The 25574-nt window shown below is 43.6% G+C and overlaps 2 protein-coding genes across 2 annotated transcripts; both read left to right on the top strand.

Annotated features, from left to right (window-relative positions):
* Positions 1-4683: 4683 nt before the first annotated feature.
* On the top strand, positions 4684-19753 carry TMC7 (transmembrane channel like 7; the record flags this gene model as incomplete). The annotated part of the gene is given in 16 exon segments (XM_082490844.1): positions 4684-4892; positions 4894-5202; positions 7789-7937; positions 8283-8450; positions 8635-8720; positions 9247-9392; positions 10024-10171; positions 11653-11823; positions 13282-13439; positions 14357-14474; positions 15024-15121; positions 15459-15642; positions 16399-16529; positions 16798-16953; positions 18424-18502; positions 19646-19753. Coding segments are annotated over 16 exon segments (2370 nt in total). The 3' UTR covers positions 19706-19753.
* A 1314-nt stretch (positions 19754-21067) lies between these two features.
* On the top strand, positions 21068-25092 carry COQ7 (coenzyme Q7, hydroxylase). The gene is made up of 6 exons (XM_082490853.1): positions 21068-21170; positions 21365-21564; positions 21983-22097; positions 22199-22338; positions 23753-23821; positions 24521-25092. The coding sequence occupies exons 1-6, from the start codon at positions 21095-21097 to the stop codon at positions 24596-24598; spliced, it is 678 nt and encodes a 225-aa protein (XP_082346979.1). The 5' UTR covers positions 21068-21094; the 3' UTR covers positions 24599-25092.
* The last annotated feature ends 482 nt before the right edge of the window (positions 25093-25574 follow it).

The following is a 25574-nucleotide window of genomic DNA, read 5'->3' as shown; positions in this document are numbered from 1 at the left end:
TCCAGCCCTGCCGCCGGAGAGCCGGTGCACACCCTGCTCGGACCCCAGCAAGCTCCAGCCCCCGCCGCCGGCGATCCCGGCCGCTGAGATCGCGGAGCCACAGCCCCGAGCCCCGGAGACGCCCGGCCCCGGTCCCTTACCTGTCCGCCTGCCGGGAGAGGGCTGCCCGGCCCCGGCTCGCCCGCGCCAGGTGCCTCGGCGTCCGCGGCGGGAGCCCCGGGAACCGGCTCCCCGCCCCGGCGGCGGCTCCTCCCGGCGCCCGGTCCCGCCTCCGCGCCGATGCCGGTGGGTGCCGCCGCGGCCGCCCGCTTCCCTTCCCTTCCCTTCCTTCCCCCCGAGGGGGCTGTGCATGGAACTGCACCCCCGGAAAGGGGGAGCTGAAGTCTTGCTCTTACAGCTCAAAGAGAGAAAGGAAAACAACCACAAAAAGTCCATTTCGTGTTACCTGCCGTGGAACGCGTTGCTTTATTTCTATTTCATCTCCAAGATATTTAGTCTCCTTCCCTCCAAGAATTAAAACGTGCTTTGCTTTTGCCCTGGATCACAATAACACAAAAATAAGAGGACAGAAATGGTTTTCAGACACATGATGTGTTGCCTTTATCCCTGGATTAATGATTTGTAGAGCAGAGATAAAGAACGATCTTGACCTCACATATTTTTATTTGTATTACAGGAAGGCTCATCTAGGGGTGAAAGAAACATTTCATGTCAATACAGGCAGTAACTAGCAGCTCCTGAGGGGGGGTGGAGGTGTGGAGAGTGTGGTGGTGAATTTAATACCAGCCCTGTCTTCCTGTACTCTGTAGGGACCAGAAGGAACTACTGCTTTAGTGCAACACAGAGATACTGATTTTTCGTCTTCCCCCTCTCCCTGTGTGTCTTCCTTTCAAGCAGACATGGGCAAAACTACAGACCAGACAAAGCTGCAGCTGAACACCAAGCAGGGCACAATGCTGGGAAGCCAGTGAATTGCTGGGGTGGTGCCTCTTGCAGGAATTTGTGTCCCAAAGCCGCCCAGCAAGGATGCCTCCATTACCTTAACTACTCTGTAGTGATAGGATGCTGCCAGCTGGACCCGGGGTTACCCCAGCACTCCCACCACACAACAGTCACTGCCAGGCTGGTGCCCAGTGCCCTTCCTGAGAGCAAATGCTGTCCTCGGCACAGAGGGGCATCCTCAAACTGAATGTGGGGCCCACTGGGACAGGCACAGGTGAAAAGGGAAACAGGGTAAGGACAAGACCGGCTCTGCTGTCCCAGACCTGTGCTCTGCCCAGTACTTTTTTTCCTTTTTGCTAATACTGTACAGAATTACAGTATTAGGATTACAGCCACTTTCGTGTTAATGTAACTGTTACGCCATTTTGGCATATTTTATCTCCCCAGAAAAACACACATCTTAAAACTTCCAGCACCTATTCCTAAGTAACTTCTCTGGTCAGCAAGACTGGAAAACAAACAAACAAATGAAAAATAACCTTGTTGACCTTTGGATTAAAGCTACCCTCAATAGCTAGTGGGGAATTGGTAACAAATCAATTTGCTCTGTGTTCAGAAGCTATGCTGTTGTAATGGCTGAGGATCCCCTTTACCAAATGGCTAATGCTTTTCCAGCTCCTAAACTGGGTAAAACATGCCTATCCTGTACCAGACACATTCATCATAGACTTAACTGAAGTTTTCTAATACTACTTTAAGATTACATTTTGCCCAAAGCAACATTCCTGGCATGACTGCAGAGGACTTGTCTGCAGATCTCTTGCACTGATCCAGGAGCTGCCTGCATGCCGCACAGGCCACAGGGGTAGTTGAACACAAGAACACCCCCAAAATTAAAGCAATCACTCAGAACTTCCCCAAATGTTTAGAAGCATTTTTGAGCTGTGGCATTATGAAGAGAAACCATACAAAAGAAAAAGCGTCCTGGAAACACATGGTGTTACTAAATCTGACGGATGGATCTCCAGCATCATGGGAAACAGGCTATGGCACTGGCTTCCTCGCCCAGCACAAACTGAAAACTGCTGCTTTTGTGAATAAGGTACGTTGGACAAATAATGCATGAGAGGAACCTACCGCACTCCCTGCATGTGACTGTCGGGCTCTGGCAGAACCATCCATTCTCTCCTCCTCAGCATTCCTGTCTTCCTGTTTTCCCACGTGGGATTGCTGTGATCCATAAAAGTCATTGAAACATTTCCAAGTGTCTAAAAAAGCTTTCTCAACTGGAAAAAAAAAAGGGGGGTTGGGAGGACATAATAGAGAATGTTCTCACAAAATTCCTGGGGAAGTCGGTCTTGTTTCAATTCCTCCAATCATTATTTAAATTTGTTCTCATGGGTTCATTAACCCAATACTTTTCTAGCACACAGAGTTTCAGAAGGAGTCTAATTAATCAGCAAGTGTATTACTCACCTTTCTTCTTTGCATTCTTAGCAGTAAGAAAAGGAACATAAATAAAAGTAAAACTGACACCCCAGATGACACCCCTAGGGAAGTATTCCACTGTAAGTATTCCTATTTAGGGCAGAACTGGCCCTGCTCTATGTTTGCAGCCAAACACAAAGATAGCCCATGCTTGGTTGGCTTCAAGGGACCGATAAAAGTGGGTACTTAGGCTCTGGTGGTGCAATACACACTCGTATCTGGCACATGAATCGCACACAGCACGAACACTGAACAATACTAAATGGGTTTTCAGAAATGCTACAGAGGGGTTTCATTTTTCATCTCCTGAATTTTCAAGAATGATGAACTGGAAGTTGTTCAAACAAAGTCCATGAAATGTGACGCTCAACCAAGAAACCAAAACCACACACGGAACGGGCTTCCCTGAGGTATCCAGCTGTTACAAACAAGCCGATCCCATGTGCTCTCAAGCTGAAGCACAGCCCAGCCTCTCAGGAGGCCAGTGGACAGGCACAAAGCACCAGCCTTTGATATACAAAAAATCCCACCTGGGAAAAATCATCCTGGAGATCTGTGAAAAGGAGAAAAGGAAAAAGCAATAGGCTTCAATTCCTGCCCTCTTGTACTAGTCTCCAGAGTGACATACTGACAGATGAGGGCAAGTTATAGCTTATTCTCATAGAAAAATTGCTAAAAAAAAAAAAATTAGTTATATTCTAGACTAACCTACCAGCACAAAGGCAAGAACACCTGCAAAGTGTTTTTGTTTTTTTCTAATGTAGTTCTGTGCAATAAGGAAGTTCCTCTGCTTTAATTCCATATCTCAGTATTTCAAAACAATTCCCCTTCAGATACACCTTTCTCCTCTGCCAGTAATACATCAACTTACTGATCATAAACGTGTATATCTAAAATTACTTTGAGAACATGTTTCTATTAATAGTATTTTATGTTTTTATTATGAAAACTAATTATCCACGCAGATTCTTATTGCTAATAAAGCAATTTGACAAGCCACATACCTGAGCTGATGACACACAGCTCAGAGAAGAAATGTGCTCACTTCGGATTCAGCATCCTGAAACCTAATGATGGCGTATTTTTGAAAGTAATGAAGAAAGTGGATGAGGAACTTTCAGAAAAATCTGACTATCGATTTAACTACCAGTAGAATACAGTAAGAAAGGCAAGAAATGCCCCCCTCCCCCCATAAAACTGTTGAAAGTAGCAGAGGTTTCATTTTCTTTTTTGCCACACGTCTTGTTGTTTCCACACTAAAGGTAAGAATTACTCCAAGAAAGAAGTCTCTCAGGGATGTTTTACTACAACTTATACAAAATGCACTCTCACTATCAGATGGAAAAAGAAATCTAAGCATCTACGGACTCCTGTTAGCTCCGGTTCATACTGTTTTCACATTTGAAGGCAGAGCTGTGTCGTTCCCCAGCAGCCCGTGTCACTCAGAACAACCTAGGGATTTGGGGCCCACAACCTAACGGGAGTTGACCCAATATTAAGAGTTTGCAAGGAGTTTTTACAGCACCCACCACCAGAATGGACATTTAATAGTAACAGAAGACATCGAAACAAAGCCTAATTCTAAGCCAAGCGTCTGCAAGACCCCCGGCTGCCAGAACACCCCACCGCGCTGCCGTGGGGAGCGTGGGCCTCCCCTCACTCTGAGGGCGAGGGGGGTCCGCCAGCAGTGCTTACATCCCACTGCGTTCCTTCACGGCACTTTCTCAAGAAAGCCCTGCACACAGAAGAATAAAAAGACTCTGACGTCCCCAAAACCGAAATCCTTATTTTAAACCTACAAGTTTAAGGATACAAAGCCATGCCCTGGAAGGCGGGGGGGGTCAGGACTAAAGACAGGGCGCTTGGTGCAGGGGGGAGCGGGCCCTGCGCTCCTCGGCCCCTCGCCTCAGCCGCTCCCCTGGCGACGGGGCGGCACACCATAAACCCCCGAGACGCCTCCCGCCGCCGTGCCGGGGAAGAGGCTGACCCCCGTCGCGGCTCCCCGCCTGAGGGGCGGCCGGCGCCGCCATCCCCCCGCCGTCCGCGGGGAGGGCGGCCGCGGGTGCCCCCTGCGGGCGAGGCGCCCCGGGAAGGCGGCCCCAGCGGGGAGCCTCGCCGCGCCTCACCTCGCCTCCGCCCCGCCACAGCGGCCCCGGCTCTCCGGCAGCCGCCGCCCCACAACCCCCGCCGGCTCCCTAACGCCCGGAAACGGCAGTACCGACGCGGGGCTGGGGCTTCCTCCCCAGCACAGAGATGAGCGGGCTCGGGGCCGGCGCGGAGCCGCCGGCTTGGCGGCTCGGTAGCGGCAGCAGCGGTAAGGGCGAGGGGGGAAGGCAGGTACCGAGGGCGGCGGGGCGGGGGTGCCCACCGGAGCGCCCGCGGCTCACGGCAGGTGGCGAGGGGAGGGGAGCGGCGCTGCCCGCGCTCGGCCTCCCCTCAGCGCTGCGGGGTCCCGCCGGGCAGGGTGAGGTGCCATGTCGCGGCGAGCCCCGCTCCGCAGCCCCTGTGCTTCCTCCCTCTCGCAGAGGTCTTTCTTCCTGAGGAGACGCGTGCCGCCGCACCTGTGGATTTCCTGCAGGAGCTGCCCAGTTACCAGTCGGCTCTGAGGCGCCGCGCCGCCGCCGGGGGCAGCCAGGCGCGGCGGGCGGCCCCGCCGGGCACTGCGGGGCTCCGCGCTGCTGAGGCCCACCGGCCGGAGCAAGAGGGAGGCGAGGTGGCTGCTCGCCCCGCCAGAGAATACCCCTTGACTATCGGGGAGAAGAGGAGATTAAGGTTAATCTTTACACGTTATTTTCCTTCTTTAAAAAAAAAAAAAATACCTTTTTCCTAAACATAACACGGGTGCGAGGGAAGGCTGAAGCAGGGAGGGGTTCATCTGTACCTGTTTCACCCTGTGGCATGTGGGTTTGACAAGAAGTTGCCCAGGTACTTGTGCCAAAACACGTCAGGCTCCCTGTGGCAGCGGGAGGGTGGCCGGGGGCTCGGGGGTGGCTGACGGGGCACAGGAATGGGTTGAATTGGAAGAAATGAGTCAAAACTGGGAATCACCTGCAGCTGCCAATTACGTTTCTCACTGGCTTCCTTTTTATTTTTTTTTTTGGCCTAGGGTTTTGTGCTCCTAAGGGTCACTGGGTTATCCGCCATCCGCGTTCTGCTCTGCCAGTGCTGCTGCTCTTGACCCTTCTCAGCAGTTCCTCCAAAATACATTGCGCTCTCTCTGATGGGGCTCAGTACAGATGGAAGGAAACTTTCCAGGAGCATTCCTTCTTTCTTTTTTTTTTTTTTTCTTCTCCACACTCCCTCCCGTATCCCTTTTTAAATTGCTCTTTGCCGTGTACAGTTCCTGCCCCTCTGGTGGTAACCCGCAGCAGGGACAGGATTGCAAAGAGTGTGCTTTGTACCGCCAGTATTTCTCTGCCTGTCTTACTGCTGGGCTGCAAGCTCTTTTGAGGAGACAGTACACAAGATGTGTTTTTACATTGTCAGGGAACAGCTGCACCTTTAAATCAGGTACTTAGTGGTTGTGGTTATGAAACAGGAGAGAGGTGAAAGTACAATTAATGTCTGGTGCTCCACAGAGAACAAGAGTAACTTGCTTGCAAGAGCAATGGGAAGCAGTTTACAGCCTGGCCCTGGCGTTAAGTTTAACCCTACAGCCTGTGCACGAGGAACAGCAGGTCTGGGTCATGGTAAAGGAAAGTACTCAGGACATTGAATTTTTATTTGAAGTTAGGTGTCTAAAGCTCAGTTCTTTAAGAAAAAGGAACTGCAGTCATGCGGCCATGGTGTGTGTTAGGAACGGAGTTGGGATGTCCCAAGTTTGTTTACATGTTTTAGCACTGAGAGATTCTGGTGGGGCTTCTTGGCGCTTCTGTGGATTGGCAGTCTGTGCATGTTGTGCAGTAGCTGCCAACACACAATGCTTGATATCAATGTCCTGAAAGCTGAACACTCAACTTCTGTAACACAGATGAAAATGCAGCCCACGCCTCTATTTAAAATGCAGACCAAACACGGGCCGGATAGTTCTCCAAAGCGTCGGTTTAAAACACTACATGCTGCAGCCTGTAGTTTCCACAAAACAAAATCTTTTGAGAGTAGCTGTATTTGCACTGAAAGACGAAGATCGTCTGCTGCCTGATTTATTGTTGCATAGAGGGTTCAATTTGGCTTCCTGCCACAATGCTAATTGTACTTTCAGCTGAGAAGGATATGGAAACTTTGTCAACATACAGCATGCATGGCAGTGGCATGGCGTGGCAGTGAGTCATGCACTTAAAAGACTTTGTACACAACCCTACTTAAAACTGAAACCTTGGTCTTCTACTCTAGCACGGTGTCCTCATGGGTACTTAAGTGCTGCCCTTCTTCAGTGGCATCACAGGCTGGAACAGCATTTGCTGCGTACAAGTCAATCTTCAAGCTATGTGTCTGGGAAGTTTTGTCTGTTTTTAAGGTTTCTTCAAAGAAAAAACAAAATGCAAACTCTGATCTCAGAATTCTCCTTGATGCTGTTGCTGACCATGCAGCAATTTTTACAATGCAAATGTATGCATATAGTATGAAAATCTGTAAGTGAGAAGTGATTAAAAATTATAGTTAGTTTGTGGCACATCCACACGTTGGCAAAGAAATAGTTTCTCAGATTCATTGAATTGGCACTTTCCAGTGAATTTTTCAAAATGCTATAAAAATTGAATAATTAAAAAGGAATAATTTTAATAACCTTTGTTTTCTATTATGTACTGGAATGTGATATAAAAGTTAAAATCTAAATGAAATATTTAAGCCTCTTTGTAGCTGTCTCTATTTCCTTTACTTTTTTCCCCCCAGCATATTTTGACATTTCATTCTGATTTTGAGATCTGTGAATTTTCAAAAAAAAAAAAAAAATTTTCTGTCTCGAACAGCTGCATTTATAACATTAAAAGAGGAAAGCTAAATATTTTAGATAATTTTTTTTAAGAGCATCTTGGTGAAGATGCTCTGGTCAGAAGTTTTGAGTAAAACACCTTCTCTGCCTTTTCCAGACATTTGTAAATACGAAACCATTAATGGCAGCTTCCCTGAGGAAGTTCAGCTACATACTGGTTTTGTGTTGTGCCATTGTCAATTGGCTATTTTTTTTTTCCTCCAAGAGAGGCAAGTGTTTTCTGTGAGAAGACTTGCTATACTTGAATTAACTTGATGTCGCAGTTACCGGGAGGAACAGATGGTGACAGCCAGCATGTGTTACTCCAACTTTTAGCGGTGTGCTATCCCTCTGAAGGCTGCAAGCAGGCTCTGTTGTGCTAGACCCTGTTACATGTAGTGAAAAAGTATTTCTTGTGCTCAGTAACTGTATTTCTTGATTTTTAGGGACTATCAGCAGGCTGATATAAAATATTTATCTGGGTGGAAACAGTGGAAAAGAACTAGCAGCAAATCATTGAAAAAAGTCCTCAATGAAGTCAAGGAGTTGTCATCTTACCTGGAGCTTTGGCGACATGATATTCACAGCATAGAAGGTATTTACTGTCGTATGTCAATTTCTCCTCTTTCAAGTTGCTTCTGTTATTAATAGTTTTATGTGTGTGAGCATAGTTTCAGATATAACTGTATGTACTTAAGAAGTTACCTGCTTCCTTTATTATTGCTGATGTAAAATTCATGATGGGCTAGAAGGAATTATATTGGAGAAAATTATTAAAAAGTCACATTTCCATTTCAGTTATATTGCTAAAAGCCTGCAGTACTTAAAACTGGCTTTAGTAATGTTTCTTCAGTTAACTCAATGTAACTGAAATGATAATCTGCTCATTCTGTATTTTCAGTGATTTTATTGTCTTAACACATGCTTCTTTTATTCCCAGGGAAATTTGGTACTGGCATCCAGTCCTACTTCTCCTTCCTGCGTTTTCTGGTCCTGCTGAATTTTATAATTTTTATCCTGATGTTCAGTTTTGTTACCCTTCCCAGCGTCATTTCTAAATATGGAGTATTCAACAGTAGCTTTGCTAAAATTCCTCCAAAGAACATAGGTAAACATTTTGTCTATGCGCTGATGTTGCTTGTGAGATTCACCCTTTCCATCAGCTTCTACTTCACCTCCCAGGATGAAGAAATACTTTTTGTTATAAGAATTTGCCATGTTTGAATTAACTTAATCTTGCAGTTTAATGGGCATTACCATTTGAGTGACTTCTCTTGCCTTTCTTTTGACAGAGTCTCACTGCACAGATTATAAACCTAGTGGTAATAAGGGACTTGTTTACTTCTATACTTACCTCAAAGATTTGCTCAGTGGCACTGTAAGTAATTAGATTTTTTTATTAAGTTTCTATGCCTTGCATTCAGAATGCAAAAACATTGGGGAACGAAGCTTTGATAATTTTGAAAGATGGTAAGGCATATGCATCACGGGGGTAAAATTAGCCTTTATCCTTTGTCTGTGAGAAGGGGAGTTTTCAAGCTGACTTCTACTGAGTGTCTGCAAGGACTGCTTGGCCACACGCTGCAGCCTGTTCCACTCCTCCCCAGCTGCTAAACGTTACATATTCTGGAGCACACTGCCTATTGTGCTCTCTGTGTAGTGTCTCAGTGTCCTTATCACAGAGCTCATTGATTGGGGAGGGGGAGGGATTTTAAGCACGTAGTGTCTGCATTACAGTTTGGTAGAGGCAATGGCAGTATTTAGAAGCTACAGACTGTTGTAGCTTGTTGGGGCCCCCAATAATAATTTTAAATTTACAAAGTGATTGCTTAATACCAGGTTGGATTTAACTGGGCAGTTGCTGCTACTGTTACAAATTCTATTTAAACTTCATGTTTTCACAGGGGTTCCTTGAAGTGACAAGTTTGTTTTATGGCTATTACACAATTGATGCTGCATGGATCAGTATCCTGAGGTACAACTTGCCACTAGCATATCTGCTGGCAACGTTTGCCTACCTTGCATTAAGTCTCATCTGGATACTAAAAAGGTAAAGATATTGATATAGTTTATTTACTGGTACCTATTGCACAGTTTACATTGCATTCTTGCTTGTAGGGAACATGCTGTATTCTAGAACTGTTTTATATGGAAATGGAGAATCTTTTGCTTGAGGATAGAGTGCTACAGTAGCCTTTGTGTCTGTTTGGGTAACTGAGGCAGCAAAATAAATAAAAATAAATAAATATGAAGTATTAGTTTTTCATATATATGCATACGTATAAACAAAAGACCTGCAACTGTACAGTAGTTGTTGGAGAATTTTGTTTTGGTGGGTTTTGTTTTTTTCTGTGGGAGGGGGTTGCCATCTCAGTTTCCTGACAGCTCTTTGGTGTGTCAGAGAAGCAGTGGAGGAGGTGAGGAGGTACGACTGTGGCTAAGTGCAGAGAGAAGTAACCTGTGTCAGTCATGTCTTCAGCTGACTTTGCTGCAGAACCTCACACTGAAAGCTTCCCAGAGACTTGCTGGTGTAAAGCAAATGTGGCTGGCTGTTTGCTCAGAGGGGTGGGTGTCACTTAGTCTTTGATGAGCCAGGTTGCTTGAGGTGTGGGTTTTTGTTTTGTTTTCTGTGCATAAAATATGTCTTTTCATGAATGAAGTAAAGTTGCATTTTTCTCTAGGTCTGTGGAAGGATTTAAGCAGAACTTGGTGCATGCTGAAGATCAATTTCAGAGTTACTGTAACAAAGTCTTTGCAGGCTGGGACTTCTGCATTACAGATCCAAATGCAGCACAGCTAAAACATCGCAGCTTGCAATATGAGCTTCAGGTGAGTAACTTCCATTTTTCCATGTTTACGGTTTCATATAGCTTAGATGGCTAAAAGAGAGAAGCGTATAATTCTGCAGATAAGGGAATAAAGATAAGAAGGATTGAAGTAGTTTATACCAGGGAAAGGGCAACCCACATCCTCTTGCTTTCTAGGTAGCTAGAATTGTGGTGCATCGTGAGAAGGATTGGCACTGAGGTTGACGGCCCTTCCCCCATCCACTGGGGACTGAAGCCAGCCTCTTTGCTGCTTGTCTTATCTGCCTATTCCTCACACTCCAGTCCTGCTTCCTGTGTTAGTTTCTACATAATACAACAGGAAAAGCTATCTCAGCTGTGAGCAAAACCCTTGTACTGTTGGGAATCAGTTTAAGTGTACTGGGTTATAAGTCTGCAACATGGTAGGCAGAAGCTTGTGGAGGAGTAACATTCAGATGGTACTCCTCATACAAGTTGAGAGCATTGTTGCAGTAAGAAGATACTGAACGTTTTTCACTAGGTGTCTTTGATGCACGTGCACATTAGCTAATAGATGCAGCTAATAGATTTCCCAAATCATAAAGCTCTCTGAAAAGAGATTCTGAAAGGCCTTTCTGGTAAAACCAGTACCACCTTTTTGCTCTCTGTACACTGGAAGCAGAGATTTCTTTAGTGGAACAATTACCTGTGAAAAGATACTTCCACTTCAAACCACAAAGCTGTAATTACAGATTTCATAAATTACAGTGAGTTGCTTTCCGCTCTAGTAAAGTTCACAGTCATCTTTTTTTCATCACATGACCAGAGCCTCCTTCACTTACCACACTTTTGTCTCTAGAACACACACTTTAGAAGAACTTGCCTCTTAACGTTACTGTTTGATGGAAATAAGTCCTCAGAAAATACCTGTGTAATCTGTTGATTTGCCCAGGTTAAATTGCCTTCACAAGCGATACTGTATTTTCGTGTCAACTAAGGTGAAACATACCAAGTTTACATGACAAGCTGCTCAAGATTGTACTTCTTTCTCTCTGTGCCCTCCACCAATTTTCCTTCACAAAGAGTAGGAGAAGGAAGTTTGAGCCATAGCGGTGAGGCTGGTTACTTACCTGCAGAAGTAAGGACATGAGTGGGCTGATTTACCCACTTGAGAGTTCAGTACCAAGCTGTCTGAGATCAATCCCTCATGATAAGCAGGCAAGTTGTCTTTCTGTCCTCAAGGATATTTGTTACTGATATATTGGAGATAAGAGGATTACGAGACACTTGTCTTTGGCCACAGGGCCCTTAACTTGAGGAGACTGAGCACACAGGGCCTTCCGCTCCTGCATGGACCTGTTTGAGTCGATGAAAAGGTACTCTCAGTTCAGTGTGCTCGGGTGGGCAGTGGGGTGACCCTCCTAGAACAGGCTATGGATTTGCACATCCCAGAGGTAGAAGACATGGTGTCAAGCGTTGTATTTTGCACCGGAAAACTACACATCCTTTTTCTTTTGTTTGTAGACAGACTTGGAGGAAGAGAGACTGAAGCAAAAAATAGCTGGCAGGACAATGAAAGAAAAGCTGCGCATCTACTCACTGAGAATATTTATAAATATAATTGTCATTGCAGTTTTATCAGGATGTTTTTACTGTATTTATAGAGCAACTGTCTTCTCTCAAGAAAACTCCAACGTAAGTATCAGACATGACATTAGGAGAGATTCAGTCATGACTGGTGATTATAGCAAGAGGAACTATGGTGAAAGAGTCAAGTATCTTAATATAGCACCTTTCATGCAAGGGATCTGAAAATGCTTTGTACAAACTTAGAATTTTTTTAGTGAGTGAGAAAGACTGAGAACCATGTACAAAAAAACTCCCCAGTGATGTCTCCCTTTGATATAGAGGCTCCAGTGTCATCTGGTTTGGAGCTAAGGCAACTGACAAGAAAAGCAGCCCTCACTCCCCTTCCCAAGTAACTGTTCTCACCTCACTGTGATCTGCTGGTACAAGTGCTTGTGTGTCTGGGCAGTGAACTGGCTCAGGGAACTGATCTGGTTTAAACAAACTTTGTCATGATCAGTTTCTTGATCTGGTTTGCTGCTCAACTGCAAAAATGAACAGCGAGGGAAGGGGAGAGTAAAGATTACTATCTGTATTGTGGGTTACAGCTGTATGGGGAAACAGGAAGGCTTTGAACACGGACCACTTTGCAGAAGAAAAGGTTCTTGCATCAGTAGCAGAAAGAATCAGGTTGGGTGGGGTTGTTCACCCCTGACAGGACGAGCAGATGGGAAGAGTGGTTCAGAAGCAGAACAACAAAAGCAGAGGACAGTTTCAACAGTTTCGCAACAGTAATTGACTTCTCTGTAGCACCCCAGGGTTGAATGAGCCTGATATGAATGGGGACCACACTTTTTCTCTCTCCTCTGTTCATTGGTAATGTGATGGGCACTGGCTGCATATGGGGAAGGTTGCGCTTGTGGTGGACCTAACTCGTAACTTCTGTAAACTGCCAGGATTGCAGAGAGAGAAGCAGGAAACAGGGACTAAAGAAGTGTTTGTGTCAGAGGTATTGTTTGAGGGCAGAGAAAGAGGATAGCACAACACTGAACAACGCAAAAAACAACTTTGCTTGCTGTCTGCTTTATACATAAGGGTTGATATCTTGATCTTGCCTATGTGAGTAGGTAGAGGAGCTTGTTAAGATGGTAGGAAATTCAGGGGAGCTGCTTGGCATCAGTGAGAACAACTTTAAAAGTGTCTGCACTACAGCATGGGTGCGAAAGCTGGTAGCCTTAGTGCTGGGTTAGACAACATAGTCGGACACAAGCCTTGGTGACATGAGTGTCTTCAAACAGAAGCTTTTGGGAAATGCTAAAATACTCATACCTGGAGGGGGGCGCGGGGGGGGGGGGGGAGTTACTAGTGAAGGGAGCAGGAGAAAGCAAGGATGTGTAGCAGCAAACTGCAGAGATAAGTAGCACTGGTCAGGCTTGTAGTTACAAACATAGGTGGAGGATGAAGACAGAGCAAAAGATGCTACCTAAATCTTGGACAAGAGAGGCTGGTGAGTAGCTAGAGAGACCACGATGTCAGGAAGCTGTGTTTTCTCTGAGTATTATTTTTCTCTCATCTCTTCTTGTCCAGGATGTCAGCAACATGAACTTCCAGGCTAATCTCTTAGTGCAGTATTTACCTTCTATAGTGATCACACTGGCCAACTTCATTGCTCCTCAGATCTTCTCATTTCTGACCAGATTTGAAGATTATTCACCAGCCTTTGAAATCAGGTTGTCATTGATGAGGTAAAGACATTTTTATTGTGGCCTTGGATGTTTCAACATCTTGTTCTTGGTAGGTTAGAAGTACTGTAAGCATTCAAGTATGAAGCAGCAGAGAGATTGGACTCTGCACTGGAGGGTGTGGGCACTGGAAGCCAAGCAGGCATTGTTTGACTTATGTTTAGTTGGAAACTAATTTTAAATCGGGAAACAATCTCTTGGTTTGATGACAGTACAGTGCAGTCTTTTCAGTGTCGAGGTTTCTCTTTCAGTCCCATTTAGCCATGTGATCTGGACATCTTCAACAACCTGAATAGTCAGTAGAGAAGTTGTGGCTGCAGAGCTGTGCATTCACACCACTTTGTGTGCAGCAGTTCCTTGAATGAGCAAATGTGTGTTAACAGCAGTGACTGAAGCAGGGCTTTGCTCAAGGCAGCGGTTAAAAGTTTTGGGATAAAAGATACTTCAGCGTGAGAGCATGAAGAGCTAGCACTTGGCAGCTTAAGGCAGTAAGATCTGGGCTGAAGCATCTGGACTCTGTGAAGCCCTGTGCTTTGTATTTCTGATTTGGCTAAGTTTCTCTGAAGGCCTGAAGCCACCTGAGGGAAATGCCGCACACAGAGTTGTCGCCCAGCCTCTCAAACTGTACTTGAGAGAATTGCAGCCCATTGTGGCATCAAGATCTGCAACTGAAATGACTGATCTAAGAACAATACTGTGAAAAGAAACAGGGGATTGTAGCCTAAAGCAGGGAAGATGAAAAACAATTAATTTACTACTAAGAAAAGAAATATGTTTATTATCTATCTGGTCGTTCCATTAAGGCTCTGTACAAGCGTTTTGTCATTTGAGCCTTCCTTGGACTCCTGTGCAAGTTGAGCCAGGTGTTAGAATGGCTCCTTTTCTGGCAAGTTTGGAATTGGGTTTTGCCTTTCTTCCAGGTGTGTCTTTGTGCGGTTGGCCAATATCGGTGTTCTCTTGTTCTCGCTGTGGAGTCAGATCTCCTACTGTGCCACCGATAAGTGTAAGGCCTGTGGATACAATTACGAACTCTATCCTGTAAGCAGATTTATCTTGGTCATTAAACATCTGAATTTAGGAATGTTTTGCATGAGACTTGCTTGTCTAGAGGTATTCAGAATCAGACCTGGGATTGTCATTCATGTTATACCTGGTGCTGATTCTTACTGCTCCGTGCATATCAGTACAGTTCTTACATACATCTTTGTTAGCTAAAACTCTCTTTAGAATTACTCCAGTGGCAGATTATTGTTTAGCATAGACTTTCTGACTACCATGAGGATTGTTTGAGGTATCTCTGTTTTGGAGACAATTGTGTTACTGCCTATTTCTCCAAAAAGACAAATGGTCTTTCCTTAAAAAAAAAAAAACCAACAACAACAACAACCAAAACCAAATGCAACAAAACAAACAACAAAAAGCTTGGCATGGAAGCTCTGAAACACTTAAATGTTTTATAAATGAGAGTTAATACAATTTGAACTTTATGGTGTTAACTGAAATGTTTGTTGCTTTAGTGATTGACAGATTTATTTTTCACTTGTTATTTAGACTCCTAATCTTGGTTTTCCTCACTTGTTTTTATAGTGCTGGGAATCTGAAGTTGGGCAAGAAATGTATAAACTGATGATATTTGATTTTATTATAATTCTTGCTGTGATCCTGTTTATGGACTTTCCTAGAAAGTAAGTGTCTCCGCCTTTTAAGCATACTTTTGCAAATGACATACGAAACACATTTTCTTTTTTCTGTTATTAATTCCCCATATTTCTAACCAGATTACCAGTTTTAAAATAAAACACAAACATGTTTCTGGTGGTTTGAGCACTTGTTTGCTATTCAGATAGCTGTGTAGGTTTTGATATTTGAGTTTTGGTGTGTTTTTTTTTTTTTTTCCTTCAGGCATTTTTCTGTTACGTTGTCTAATGCTTAAATGCTAAATGTCTATGTGTTCCAAATGCGTTAGAATTCAGCTAAGCTCTATAACTTCAATTTAGAACTAATGATATTCATTGGTTTTAGGTTGTTAGTTACTCATTGCTCTTGCAAGCTATTCCAGTGGTGTGGATTGCAGGAATTTGGAATTTCTGACAATGTCCTGGAAATCATATACGGGCAGACTATCTGCTGGATTGGAACCTTCTTTTCACCACTTCTCCCTGCAATAGCGACTATAAAATACTTCATCATCTTTTACATTAAAAAGGTAATGATGGTGTGTGGTAAACAAACAAAATTGAGCACATCTTTGGTTTTTGTAATAGAGGAATGCAGTTGATTTAAAACAAACAAAAAACCCTAAAACCCCCTAAGGATGTGGTGTACTGGAAATGGGGTAATGGTTTTTTGCTTTTAAGGGAAGGTAGAATTTTGCTTTGAAATCAAGCAAACCAATATTTTAATAACTACCTCTTAATTTTGTGTAATAAAGCTAGTTTACAACACTTCTCTGCAATAATCTATTTACTAGCAACACAGCTTAGAACTTGGCAAAATTTTGCCAAACTGCTAAAAATTTGGAAGCAAGGTGGGTTGCATGTTTAAGATGTGATTTCTGCATATCATAAGCTTTGCTCTGTGACCGGACAGCTCCTTCTGTGCATCAAATTCTTGCTGAGATTTTAGCTCTTAGAAGAGGGGATGTATCCAGTGAAGATGTGGGAGAACAAAGCTAAAGGCTGTGCAATGGATCAGACACCAAATGACTGTGCCAGTTGACTCCGTGCAAGTGTATGAGGTCCTCCGGATCCAATTCTTACTCGGAACAGGAGACATGGACTTATACCAGAATAGAAAGTGTTCTTGTCTTAGCCCTTTTCAGTCCGTGTAGATCAAAGGAAGGATGGTTACGTGGTAGCTGGTAGCATATTTGAGAATGGAAAATGCAGTTGGTGGGGAAAGTATACTTGGACATATGTATATAGATGTACTGGTAACAGTCTTGCTCACTTTCCGTCTTCAGATCAGTTTGATACACACATGTAAACCTGCAGCTCGGCCTATCAGAGCATCAAGTTCCAATTTTTTCTTCTTGGTGGTGCTGTTGATTGGGCTCCTCTTGGCTTTTATTCCTTTGGGAATCAGCATAGCACAGTAAGTGACAATTTAACTTTTATGAAGTTGACATTTGTTCTATGGTTGTTAGTTCCCTAAAAACAGACACACAACTTTGGAATGATAAATTGGAATAAAATATATGGTACATAATAAATCAAATTATAACTTAGTTCATATAAACAAAAATTACAGTTTTAAAGACAAAGGACACTTTTGCCCCATCAAAATGTGCTGGGCTTGTGTTGGAATATTTTATCTTTACATTTTCATGTAGCATCTCCTTTCTGTTCTGCTTCTTTGACAGTATCCCTTCCTCCAAGGCATGTGGGCCGTTCAGGAATTTTAACACTTCATGGGCAGTTGTTCCGGATACCATACGTGAGTTTCCAACAGGTCTGCAGCAGGTCCTTTATGGCATAGCATCAGAAGCCTTTGCAGTGCCTTTTTTTATGGTCATTTGGTGAGTACTGTGGAGACCTGATTCAGTCATGCAGCTGCCTTGTTCATTTCCTTCCTTACTGAACTGATACCAAACAACTATTGGACCAGATTTTCCATCTTCAGTCAAAAGCATCAAAGCCCATATGAATCCTCAGCTCTTAGTCTTTGCCCATGTGTTGACACTCATTAGCTTTATTCCATTTCCTCTTGCATGTGCCGTATCCCACACTTGTCTTTCTCAAAAGTGATAGCTGTGAATCATTCTGCAAATTAGTATTGTAAGCCCTATGGTCACGAATCCTATCCACAAACCTTGGCTTAAAAAAAACAACCAACAACCACCCAACAACAAACAAAACCCCCAAAACAGTCATTCTGTAAGATAAATTCAGTGTAGAATCATAGCATTTTTAAGGTTGGAGGTCACCTGTAGAGATCAACTAGTCTAATCCTCTTCTTCAAAACAGGGTAGAGTAGAGCAGATGCTCAGGAACCATGTCCAGTTAGGTTTTGAATATCTCCAAAGATGGAGACTCCTCAACCTCTCTGGGCAACCTGTTCCAGTGTTTGGTCACTCTTGCAGTAAAAATGTTTTGGTTGTGTTTCCCCCCCCCCCCCCCCCCCCCCCCCCCCTTACATTTAAATGGAATTTTAAATTTCAGTTTAACCTGACTGTTTTCAGATCTTGGAGCCTTGTTACCTGATGTTTTCTACAACATCTATGCTTGAAAAACCATGCAGTTTTTTTTCAGACACTACCCAGCCCTTTCTTCCATAACATGTTTATGTGTTCTCCTGAACTGAACCTGCTACTGCGTACACAGGAAATATCAAGTCCTCTTTTTAATTTTTTTTTCTTTTTTAATTTTATTGTAAAGCCTGTGTAAGAGGTGGAGGATGACTCACACTGCCACTCTACTACTTATTATTTGGAAAAGAAAATACATGATTTATGTAGGCATTTCTTAGTTCTTGCTACTGCTCTTCATCATGTAATGCACCGTGGATAATTTGGGTCACAGCTTGCATCTGGAACATGTGCCATAAGGAATGGCTGTAATATTGATCTGTGGCTGCTTACCATAGTTACAAACCCCAATGGGAGCGAAGAGTTACTCCAGTGAAACCTCATTAAACTTAATTTCTGAGGAGCAGAGCCCCCATACATAGGCTTAGAGCAGAGCAGGAACTGACGGTCTAGAGAGAGTTATCGGAACACAACCTGTAATATCTGAAAGTGGCCGTGCCTCTACGCCACTCTGTCCCTGCCTGCTGGCAGCACAAATATCTCAGCAGATGCTTTTGAGCAGAGCTATGCCCACCTACCCCAGCTGTATATTGATCTTTTTAAAAATTGTTTTACTTCTCTAGCAGCTTCTCACCTGAAGCAAATGCACAAACTGACAATTTCTCTAGCCCATAACAGCCCTTTTCTGACTTGTTCTGTTTTGGATAACGCTAACACGTCATGTTGGTTTGTTGTTTGCAGCCTCATTATGTTCTATTTTATTGCATTGGCTGGAGCACACAGACGAGTGGTTGAGCAGCTGAGGGAGCAACTGGCTATGGTAAGATATGACCCACTTTTCTGTACCCCTAAAGTTTTTTTTTGTTGTGTCAGTAATCAGGCTTGCAAAGGAACAACAGTTTTCATAGTCTTCTGGATACTTGGTGTTTGCACAGGCAGTGAAGAATGTTTTACAGATTACACAGGAAAGACAACTGAAGCACTATAGTATTTCTTAGTCCAGTTGGTTTTCTTGGGTATCAGCTGCAACTGCAGCGAGGTCTGGTTATATCAGGCAACACATATGCATGAGATATGCCTCTGAGAAGCGGTGTCCTTGTTCTTCATCTGTTGTCTTGCTTAAAGCCACCCATCTGCATGGTTTTTTTTTCTGCCAAACAAGAACTTGAATTTTGTGCTTCCTGTCCCCTCCACCTCTTACACAAACCCCACCTCACAAACAGGCACCCAACTCCCTACCCTCTCCTCCAGGCCTCACGTCTGGACTTATTCCTGAGTGCAGGTCCCAGCACCGCTTGCAACATGTACTCAAGGTGCAGCAAATCACCACAAACTAGTCCTTTGGAGGATGATGCCATTGCAGACAGGCTTCTTTGTGGCCATCAGAAGCTGCTGCCATGTTTGACAGCATTCGTGTGCTGTGTCTGTGAAACTCTGCTCTGGTCAGAGCCTGGCCTCATGAGTAAGACTTCTCGCTTTCCTAGGAAATAGCCCATTTTTTGGCGTGTGCATCTTTTAGATATGGCATTTAACAACCTGTCCTTAGAAAAACACTTGTGCTGGGGAGAGATTTTTTGAAGAGTAAGGAACTTAGAGGCAAAAGCCTTACTGCTTTTTCAAGGGTTCCCAAATCAGTCAGGAATTCTGGAAACCCTTGTGCACTTTTGTTTTGTTCACTGTTTTTAGGCTTCTTGGAAGTGTGGTTTTAAGTTTTTAGGTGTGTGAGATGTTTTTACTAGGCTTAATGCAGAACTGTTAGTATGTGACCTAATATGAAATAAATGAAATCAAGACTATCGTAAACTTAAAATTGTTCGGGCAATTGAGAGTGTGCTGGGAGCCACTAATTAGAGTACAATGTGGTGAGTGCACCTATTTATTTCTAATAAAGACATGAACTGTTCATAGATAACTTGCACTACTTCTGTCTGTCTAGAGCATACTTTTTATTCTGTCTTTCCAGGAGGGTCGTGACAAGCTGTTCCTGATCAGAAAGATAACAGAAGCTCAGAGGCATCCTTGAAAACCACAAAACCCCAGAAGAACTTGACTTCCTGAAACTCCCAGAACCACTAGATAAGAGTAGAACCATCTGCAGCACCTAAAAACCGAGCAGCTGGCTGGCACCCCGGCACTGCTGTCTGTGTGGTGGATGCTTATTGTCTTATTCTTGATTATGCTAATGAGCCTTGAAGTTTCCCAGGCTGGAAATGTAGCTAATTTATACTGTTAGACCTGTCAAAAAAATTGTGTGGTAGGACACTTCATTGCTGCTACAGTTTCAGGGTTGTTGAGGTTTAAATCCCTGCTTTTTCAGGGGCTTGGGGTAAAATGTGATCAGAACTGAAACTCTGTTTAACAACTTAGTACTGTTTTTACAAATTATGCTTTAAGAATTGGGAGGGAGGGGAAAGGTGTGGTTTTGCATGTTTTCGACTCATTTATCTTCTAAAACCAAAGCAAGTGGGAGACGTACATCAGTATTTTGAAGAGTGCACAGGAGAAGAAAATATGCCATGGGTTTGAAATCAGTTTTCTAAACATTTTTATAGAAGAGACTTTGATATTTATTTTGCTCCAAAATAGCAAGTGCAGTTGAACACCAGATAGCTTCACATGGTGGTTCAGCGAAAAAGAGGTGGTGAAAGCGCCGGGGGAGGAGGGAGAGGAGCACGTTGCTGGGGCACAGCCTCGCTGCTCCGGAGGGCCTTGGGTTTTATTTTAAACGTGTTAAGGCTTTGTTATTTGTGTTTTATTGTTGTACAAACGTCTTGACTACTGCTCTCTGTTCTAAAATGTGAATTTTTGAGAGTTAAATTATAGTTTGGAGATAGAGCATTCAGAAACTTATGTGTCAGTACTCTTTGAAGTCATGTTTCTTCTCGCTTAAAGGAGCTGCTGGAGCAGTGTGGCTCGGGGGGAGCAGTATTTCTGAGCAGACTGCTGGCCCTTTCCTTCGTTTAAAGATTGTGCTTAAGGTTTTTCTGTACAGAACTGTGTTTATTACTTGAAATTTGCCAGTAGCGCACTGTTAGTTAATGTGTGAGAGACTGTTCTTTTTGTATAATGTTTTGGAATTATTCCTGTCTTCGTTTTAAAAAAAAAAAATCACATTCATTAAATGATTTTTTTGTTAAATACAAAGGCGTCTGTTTTCCCATTGGCTTGCCGTGACTCGCAGCGGGGCGGCCGCTCTGCAGCCCGCCCCCGGGGCCCTCGGCTCGTCCCGCCCCCGTTCCCATGGCAGCCGGGGACGCCGGCTCTGACTGACAGCTCCGCTGCCCAGTGCGGCGGCGCTGGGGAGCCAATGGGAATCGCGATAGGGCGGGATGGGGGTGGGGGTGGGGAGGCGGCCCGCGGTGATGACGTTCCGGCTGTGCGACGCGCCGGAGGAGGCGTCGGGGTCAGCGGGATGGAGGTGGCCGCCGCTGTGGCTCCGGCCGTGCGGCGCTCGCTGGGGCAGCGCCGGCCCCTCTGCTGCGGGGCGGGTAGGGGCCCGCGCCGGCTCCCGCGCCTGCCCGCCCCTCACCTGTCGGGGCGCCGCCCGGAAGGACGGCGGTGGGCCTTGCACCGCCGCCCGGGCCCGCCTCGGGCCGCCCGGCTCCGCGGGTGGTGGCGCCCGCCCGCCTCGGACGGGGCCCGGGCGGCGGCAGAGCTCCCGTCACCTTTGTCTCTCCGGCAGGTCTCCGCGGGAGGTGGCCTGTGCCCGCCGGAGCGGTGTCCCTCAGGAGATGCAGCACGCGGGTGAGTCTGGAGGGCGTCAACAGGCCCGTCATAGACCGCATCCTCCGCGTGGACCATGCCGGGGAGTACGGGGCGAACCGCATCTATGCGGGGCAGATGGCCGTCCTGGGTAGATCGAGCGTGGGACCGATTATCCAGGTTAGTGGTCGCCTGAAAGCGATCGCCGTGTTTCTGGTTAATTTGCCTTTGATTAACAGTGGTCGAATGAAGTTGTAAGATCACAGCTTGCCTGGTAAGATAAGTAAATCCATCTTTTCCTAAACACATTTAAACGTGGGTTTATAAAGAGTGGTGGGATTGGTTAGTAAGAGAGTGACTGATACTGCAATTGCTGTAGTATTGTCACAAAAACTTTTATTTTGCAAATGTTTTTATGTTGCCTATTTATCCTTATCTGCCCTCTTTAACATTTCCTCTTTGTGGTGTGAACAGTGTTACCCCTGCAATCGAAGTGAGTGGCCTGAGCTGTTTTGTTTTTCTTTGTGTTTATTAGTTTTATTGGAAATGTTCATTTTTTTCTGGTCTTTTACTTTACTGTGGTCTGGTTCTTTTGCAGCAAATGTGGAATCAAGAAAAAGATCACCTGAAAAAGTTCAATGAACTAATGGTTGCATACAGGGTTCGACCTACTGTTTTATTGCCTTTTTGGAATGTAGCAGGTTTTGTTTTGGGTGAGTTTGTATTATTACTACTACTGTTGTTTTGTGAAGTCTTCAAAGGTGTAAGTTATTTGTATTGCTTCAGATTTCATTGTTTGGTACCACAATTACAGGGGCTGGAAGTGCTTTACTTGGAAAGAAGGGTGCAATGGCTTGCACAGTGGCAGTGGAAGAGAGTATATCGGATCACTACAACAGCCAGATCCGAACTCTTATGGAAGAAGATCCAGAAAAGTACAAAGAACTATTGCAGGTATTTAACCACGACTTAAAAAGTAGTTTAACGTATTCATTGAATTACCTAATGTGCCTTCAGTCTTTTAAAATAACATATTCTTACAATTCTCAGTAGGTCTCTTTTTGTTCTATTACTTAGAATGCTGAAATCAACACAAACTTTAAGTTAAAAGGATATTTTTTTCCTTCAGCAGCACTAAATTGATCAAGCACCAAAATTAAAATGTATGTTGGATGAGCTTCAGCCTGCTTTCAGTAGTGCAGCATTTCCCTTTTGGTTGGGAGAACTATGCTTTAATTTTGATTACCTTTAACTGAAAGGAAGGTTTTAGAGGGGAAACTAAAGAAGAACCTATGACTGTGTAGTAACATTTTATTTATACTGGATATGATTATACAGTTTTAGTGTTGAATACTGTTCAGAGCACGCAAGGAGCTAATGTTCGTTACCTCTGCAAGAAAATTATTTCCCAGGTATTTTAGGCATCAAACTGGGACACGTTCCTGTAGGGTGTTTGTCAGGGACTGACCTGTTTCCACATGCAGCACATCGAGCTCGTTTGTGCTGTCTCTGGTGGAGCTTGCTTTAGGGTCTGTGTTCATTTCCATTTTTGCTGACTATCCGTATGTTCAGTTGTGCTTAGTTTGACCTGTAGCCAAGTCTGGTTACTCCAAACATGTCTTTTTGTTACAGAAATAGCATCTGAAGTAACCCAGATTTTGGTGACATGTGCACAAGGGCAATACTAGCCCTGAAAATAAAGACTATAAACTGAGAAGGCACAAAATAAAGAGAAAAAGCAAAGCAGCAAGGTTATTCATAGGGTCAATATGAGGAGGACTAGCAATGAAACCAGAAGTGATACGAACCTGTTGGGTAGGCACAGTGCTTGGGTGCCTCTCTGAGAATTTTATTAAGCAATCCTAATTATCTGCAGGCATCTCAGGAGAAAATCATTAAAACCTTTTTGTCCCAGTTGAAAAACTAGTAGAGAAAAATGGTGTTCTTCAGAGTATGCTAGGATGGACAAAAGCCCTGTTGGCTTACCAGGAAACGCCCTTACTGATTATCTAGCAAGGCACGGACCTTAATTTCATTATTTAAATTGTGAGAATAATTTGTATGTGTGGACCTAATTAGTGTTATGGGTTGTGGTTACTATGACTATGGGTTTTCTTGAAAAACTGAAAAATATAGTGATATATTAAACAGCAACTTAGTTTTTAAAGACTTTTCTGAGAATATTAAAAGAACTTTAGGTTTGGGGAATGCTGTAAATAATGCCCTTCTTGCTGAATTGGAGATTCAGGTCTTTGAGAAACTTTTCAGACCTGGGTCTCAGGTGCCTGTCCTGGTGCATATAGTTTGTATACTAGCTGCCTTGGTTTCTCTGCTGAGTATACTTACTAATTACCTGCTACTTTTAAAGATAATAAAGCAATTTCGAGATGATGAACGGGAGCACCATGACATTGGGCTTGAGCATGATGCAGAAGCAGTAAGTACAATTTTAATTAATTGGCACTGTTAGAGAGAGTGTAGATGTGATATTCTTATCTTCCTTATCCAGTGACTGTGATGTACGTCTTCATTTGAGAAATAGAAAATAACACACTTTATATTCTTTCCCAAAGTTAAATATAAGAAAACACTGCATGTTATAGCTTTAATTTTTCTAAAACAGAATTGAATCTGTTGGAACTCGTGTCAAGTGTTAACGTGATTGTGTTTTCCTGAGAGGTGTCTTCTGCACAGTTCTTAATTTTATTTTAACTTTAGATTAAATCTTTTTGAAGATAAGGCTGATAAGTGCTATCCATACAGCTGGGAACTCGAGGCATCGTCTTGGTAGACGAATACAACCATGTTAAGAAATGTGAAATACTGAACTACGTTCTGTGCTCCCCTGAATGCTGTAGGAGGAATGTGTGACTTCTTTTTTTTCTCTTGACTTACATTTGTGGAGAAATGGAAACATTCTGCAAAGTTGGTAGTTTTTAATTTAGTTTTCTCTAGGGTAGATTAGACTACAAATACAGGCTTTTGGTGGTGGTGGGTTTTTCTCATTTACGGTTTTGCTTTGTTTTGTGGGGTTTTTTTATTTGCTTTAAGATAATGCTTAATACTTCTTACTACAGTGTGGTTCAAACAAAACACTTCATTAAATGTATTTAATCTTTTATTCTTTGTTTTACAGGCACCAGCTTATTCAGTTTTGAAGACAGCTATACAACTTGGATGCAAAGCTGCAATATTTTTATCAGAAAGAATTTAGTGATATTTTCCATAATGTTTGTGGCAATAAACTGTGACACAGAAGTGTGTGGAAATTGCTGAAGATTAATAGTTATTTTAAAATTTTCTTCACTAAGCATCTGATTCAGCCATCCTTTGTCACATTGAGTACCTGTTCAAAAAGTATCTATATTAAAGTCAGTTGAGCTAAATGTGAATCAAGATGGCAGAATTGGGTCCATATGAACTAAACCTCCTTGTTCAGAGACTGTTCACAAGGTGGCAGCAAAATATGTATGTATATACATGATTTATATATATAATGTGTGTGTATGTATACACACACGTATAAAAACGGTAAATACGTTCTCTGTTGCCTTCACGTTTATATGTACTTGAAATAAGCTGGAGCACATCAGCTCATTTTAAAATGGTAATACTAAGGATATTTTTGAGTTCTACTTTCAGGGTAAGGAAATGAAGTACTAGTAAGTATTTCTTTTCAGTCTGTCTTGAATAAAGATTGCTATTATAACACTTTCATTTGAAGACTTGTTTGTATTGGGGGGGGGCAGCCTCAATTCTGAATTCTTTATTTAAGTAGAAATTTTCTTCCTTTGGGTTGTTTTGTTGTTGTGGGGGGTGTTTGTTTTGTTGTTTTTTATTTATCCTGAATGCATGTGTAAGGAATTGATCCCTAATATAAAGCAGGTGGAGAGAGCAACTTGAAACAGCTGTGGAATCGCACTTGATACTCTGTTAGAGCTTTCAAGTTTATCTTACTTTGCTTCTAGTCTTCAGTGGCTCTTGAATAGAGACACTCCTGCTTTCTCCATGTTCAAACACTTTCCGCACGCTTTCTGCTGGCGTCCTGGCATGGAGCAACAGAAATGAAAAAGACAAAGTTGTGCATGTCTGTTCTGTTAGGCGCTAATCGGAGATGATAAAAGTACAGCAATGGAATTAGGATGCCTTAAACTGGTAGGGATGAAAAGGACTTCGTGCAACATTGCATC

Source organism: Vanellus vanellus (assembly GCF_965231255.1).
Source record: "Vanellus vanellus genome assembly, chromosome: 14".
NCBI lineage: Eukaryota > Metazoa > Chordata > Aves > Charadriiformes > Charadriidae > Vanellus > Vanellus vanellus.
Note: the sequence above shows the minus strand (reverse complement) of the source record. Positions and strands in the feature narration are given on the sequence as shown.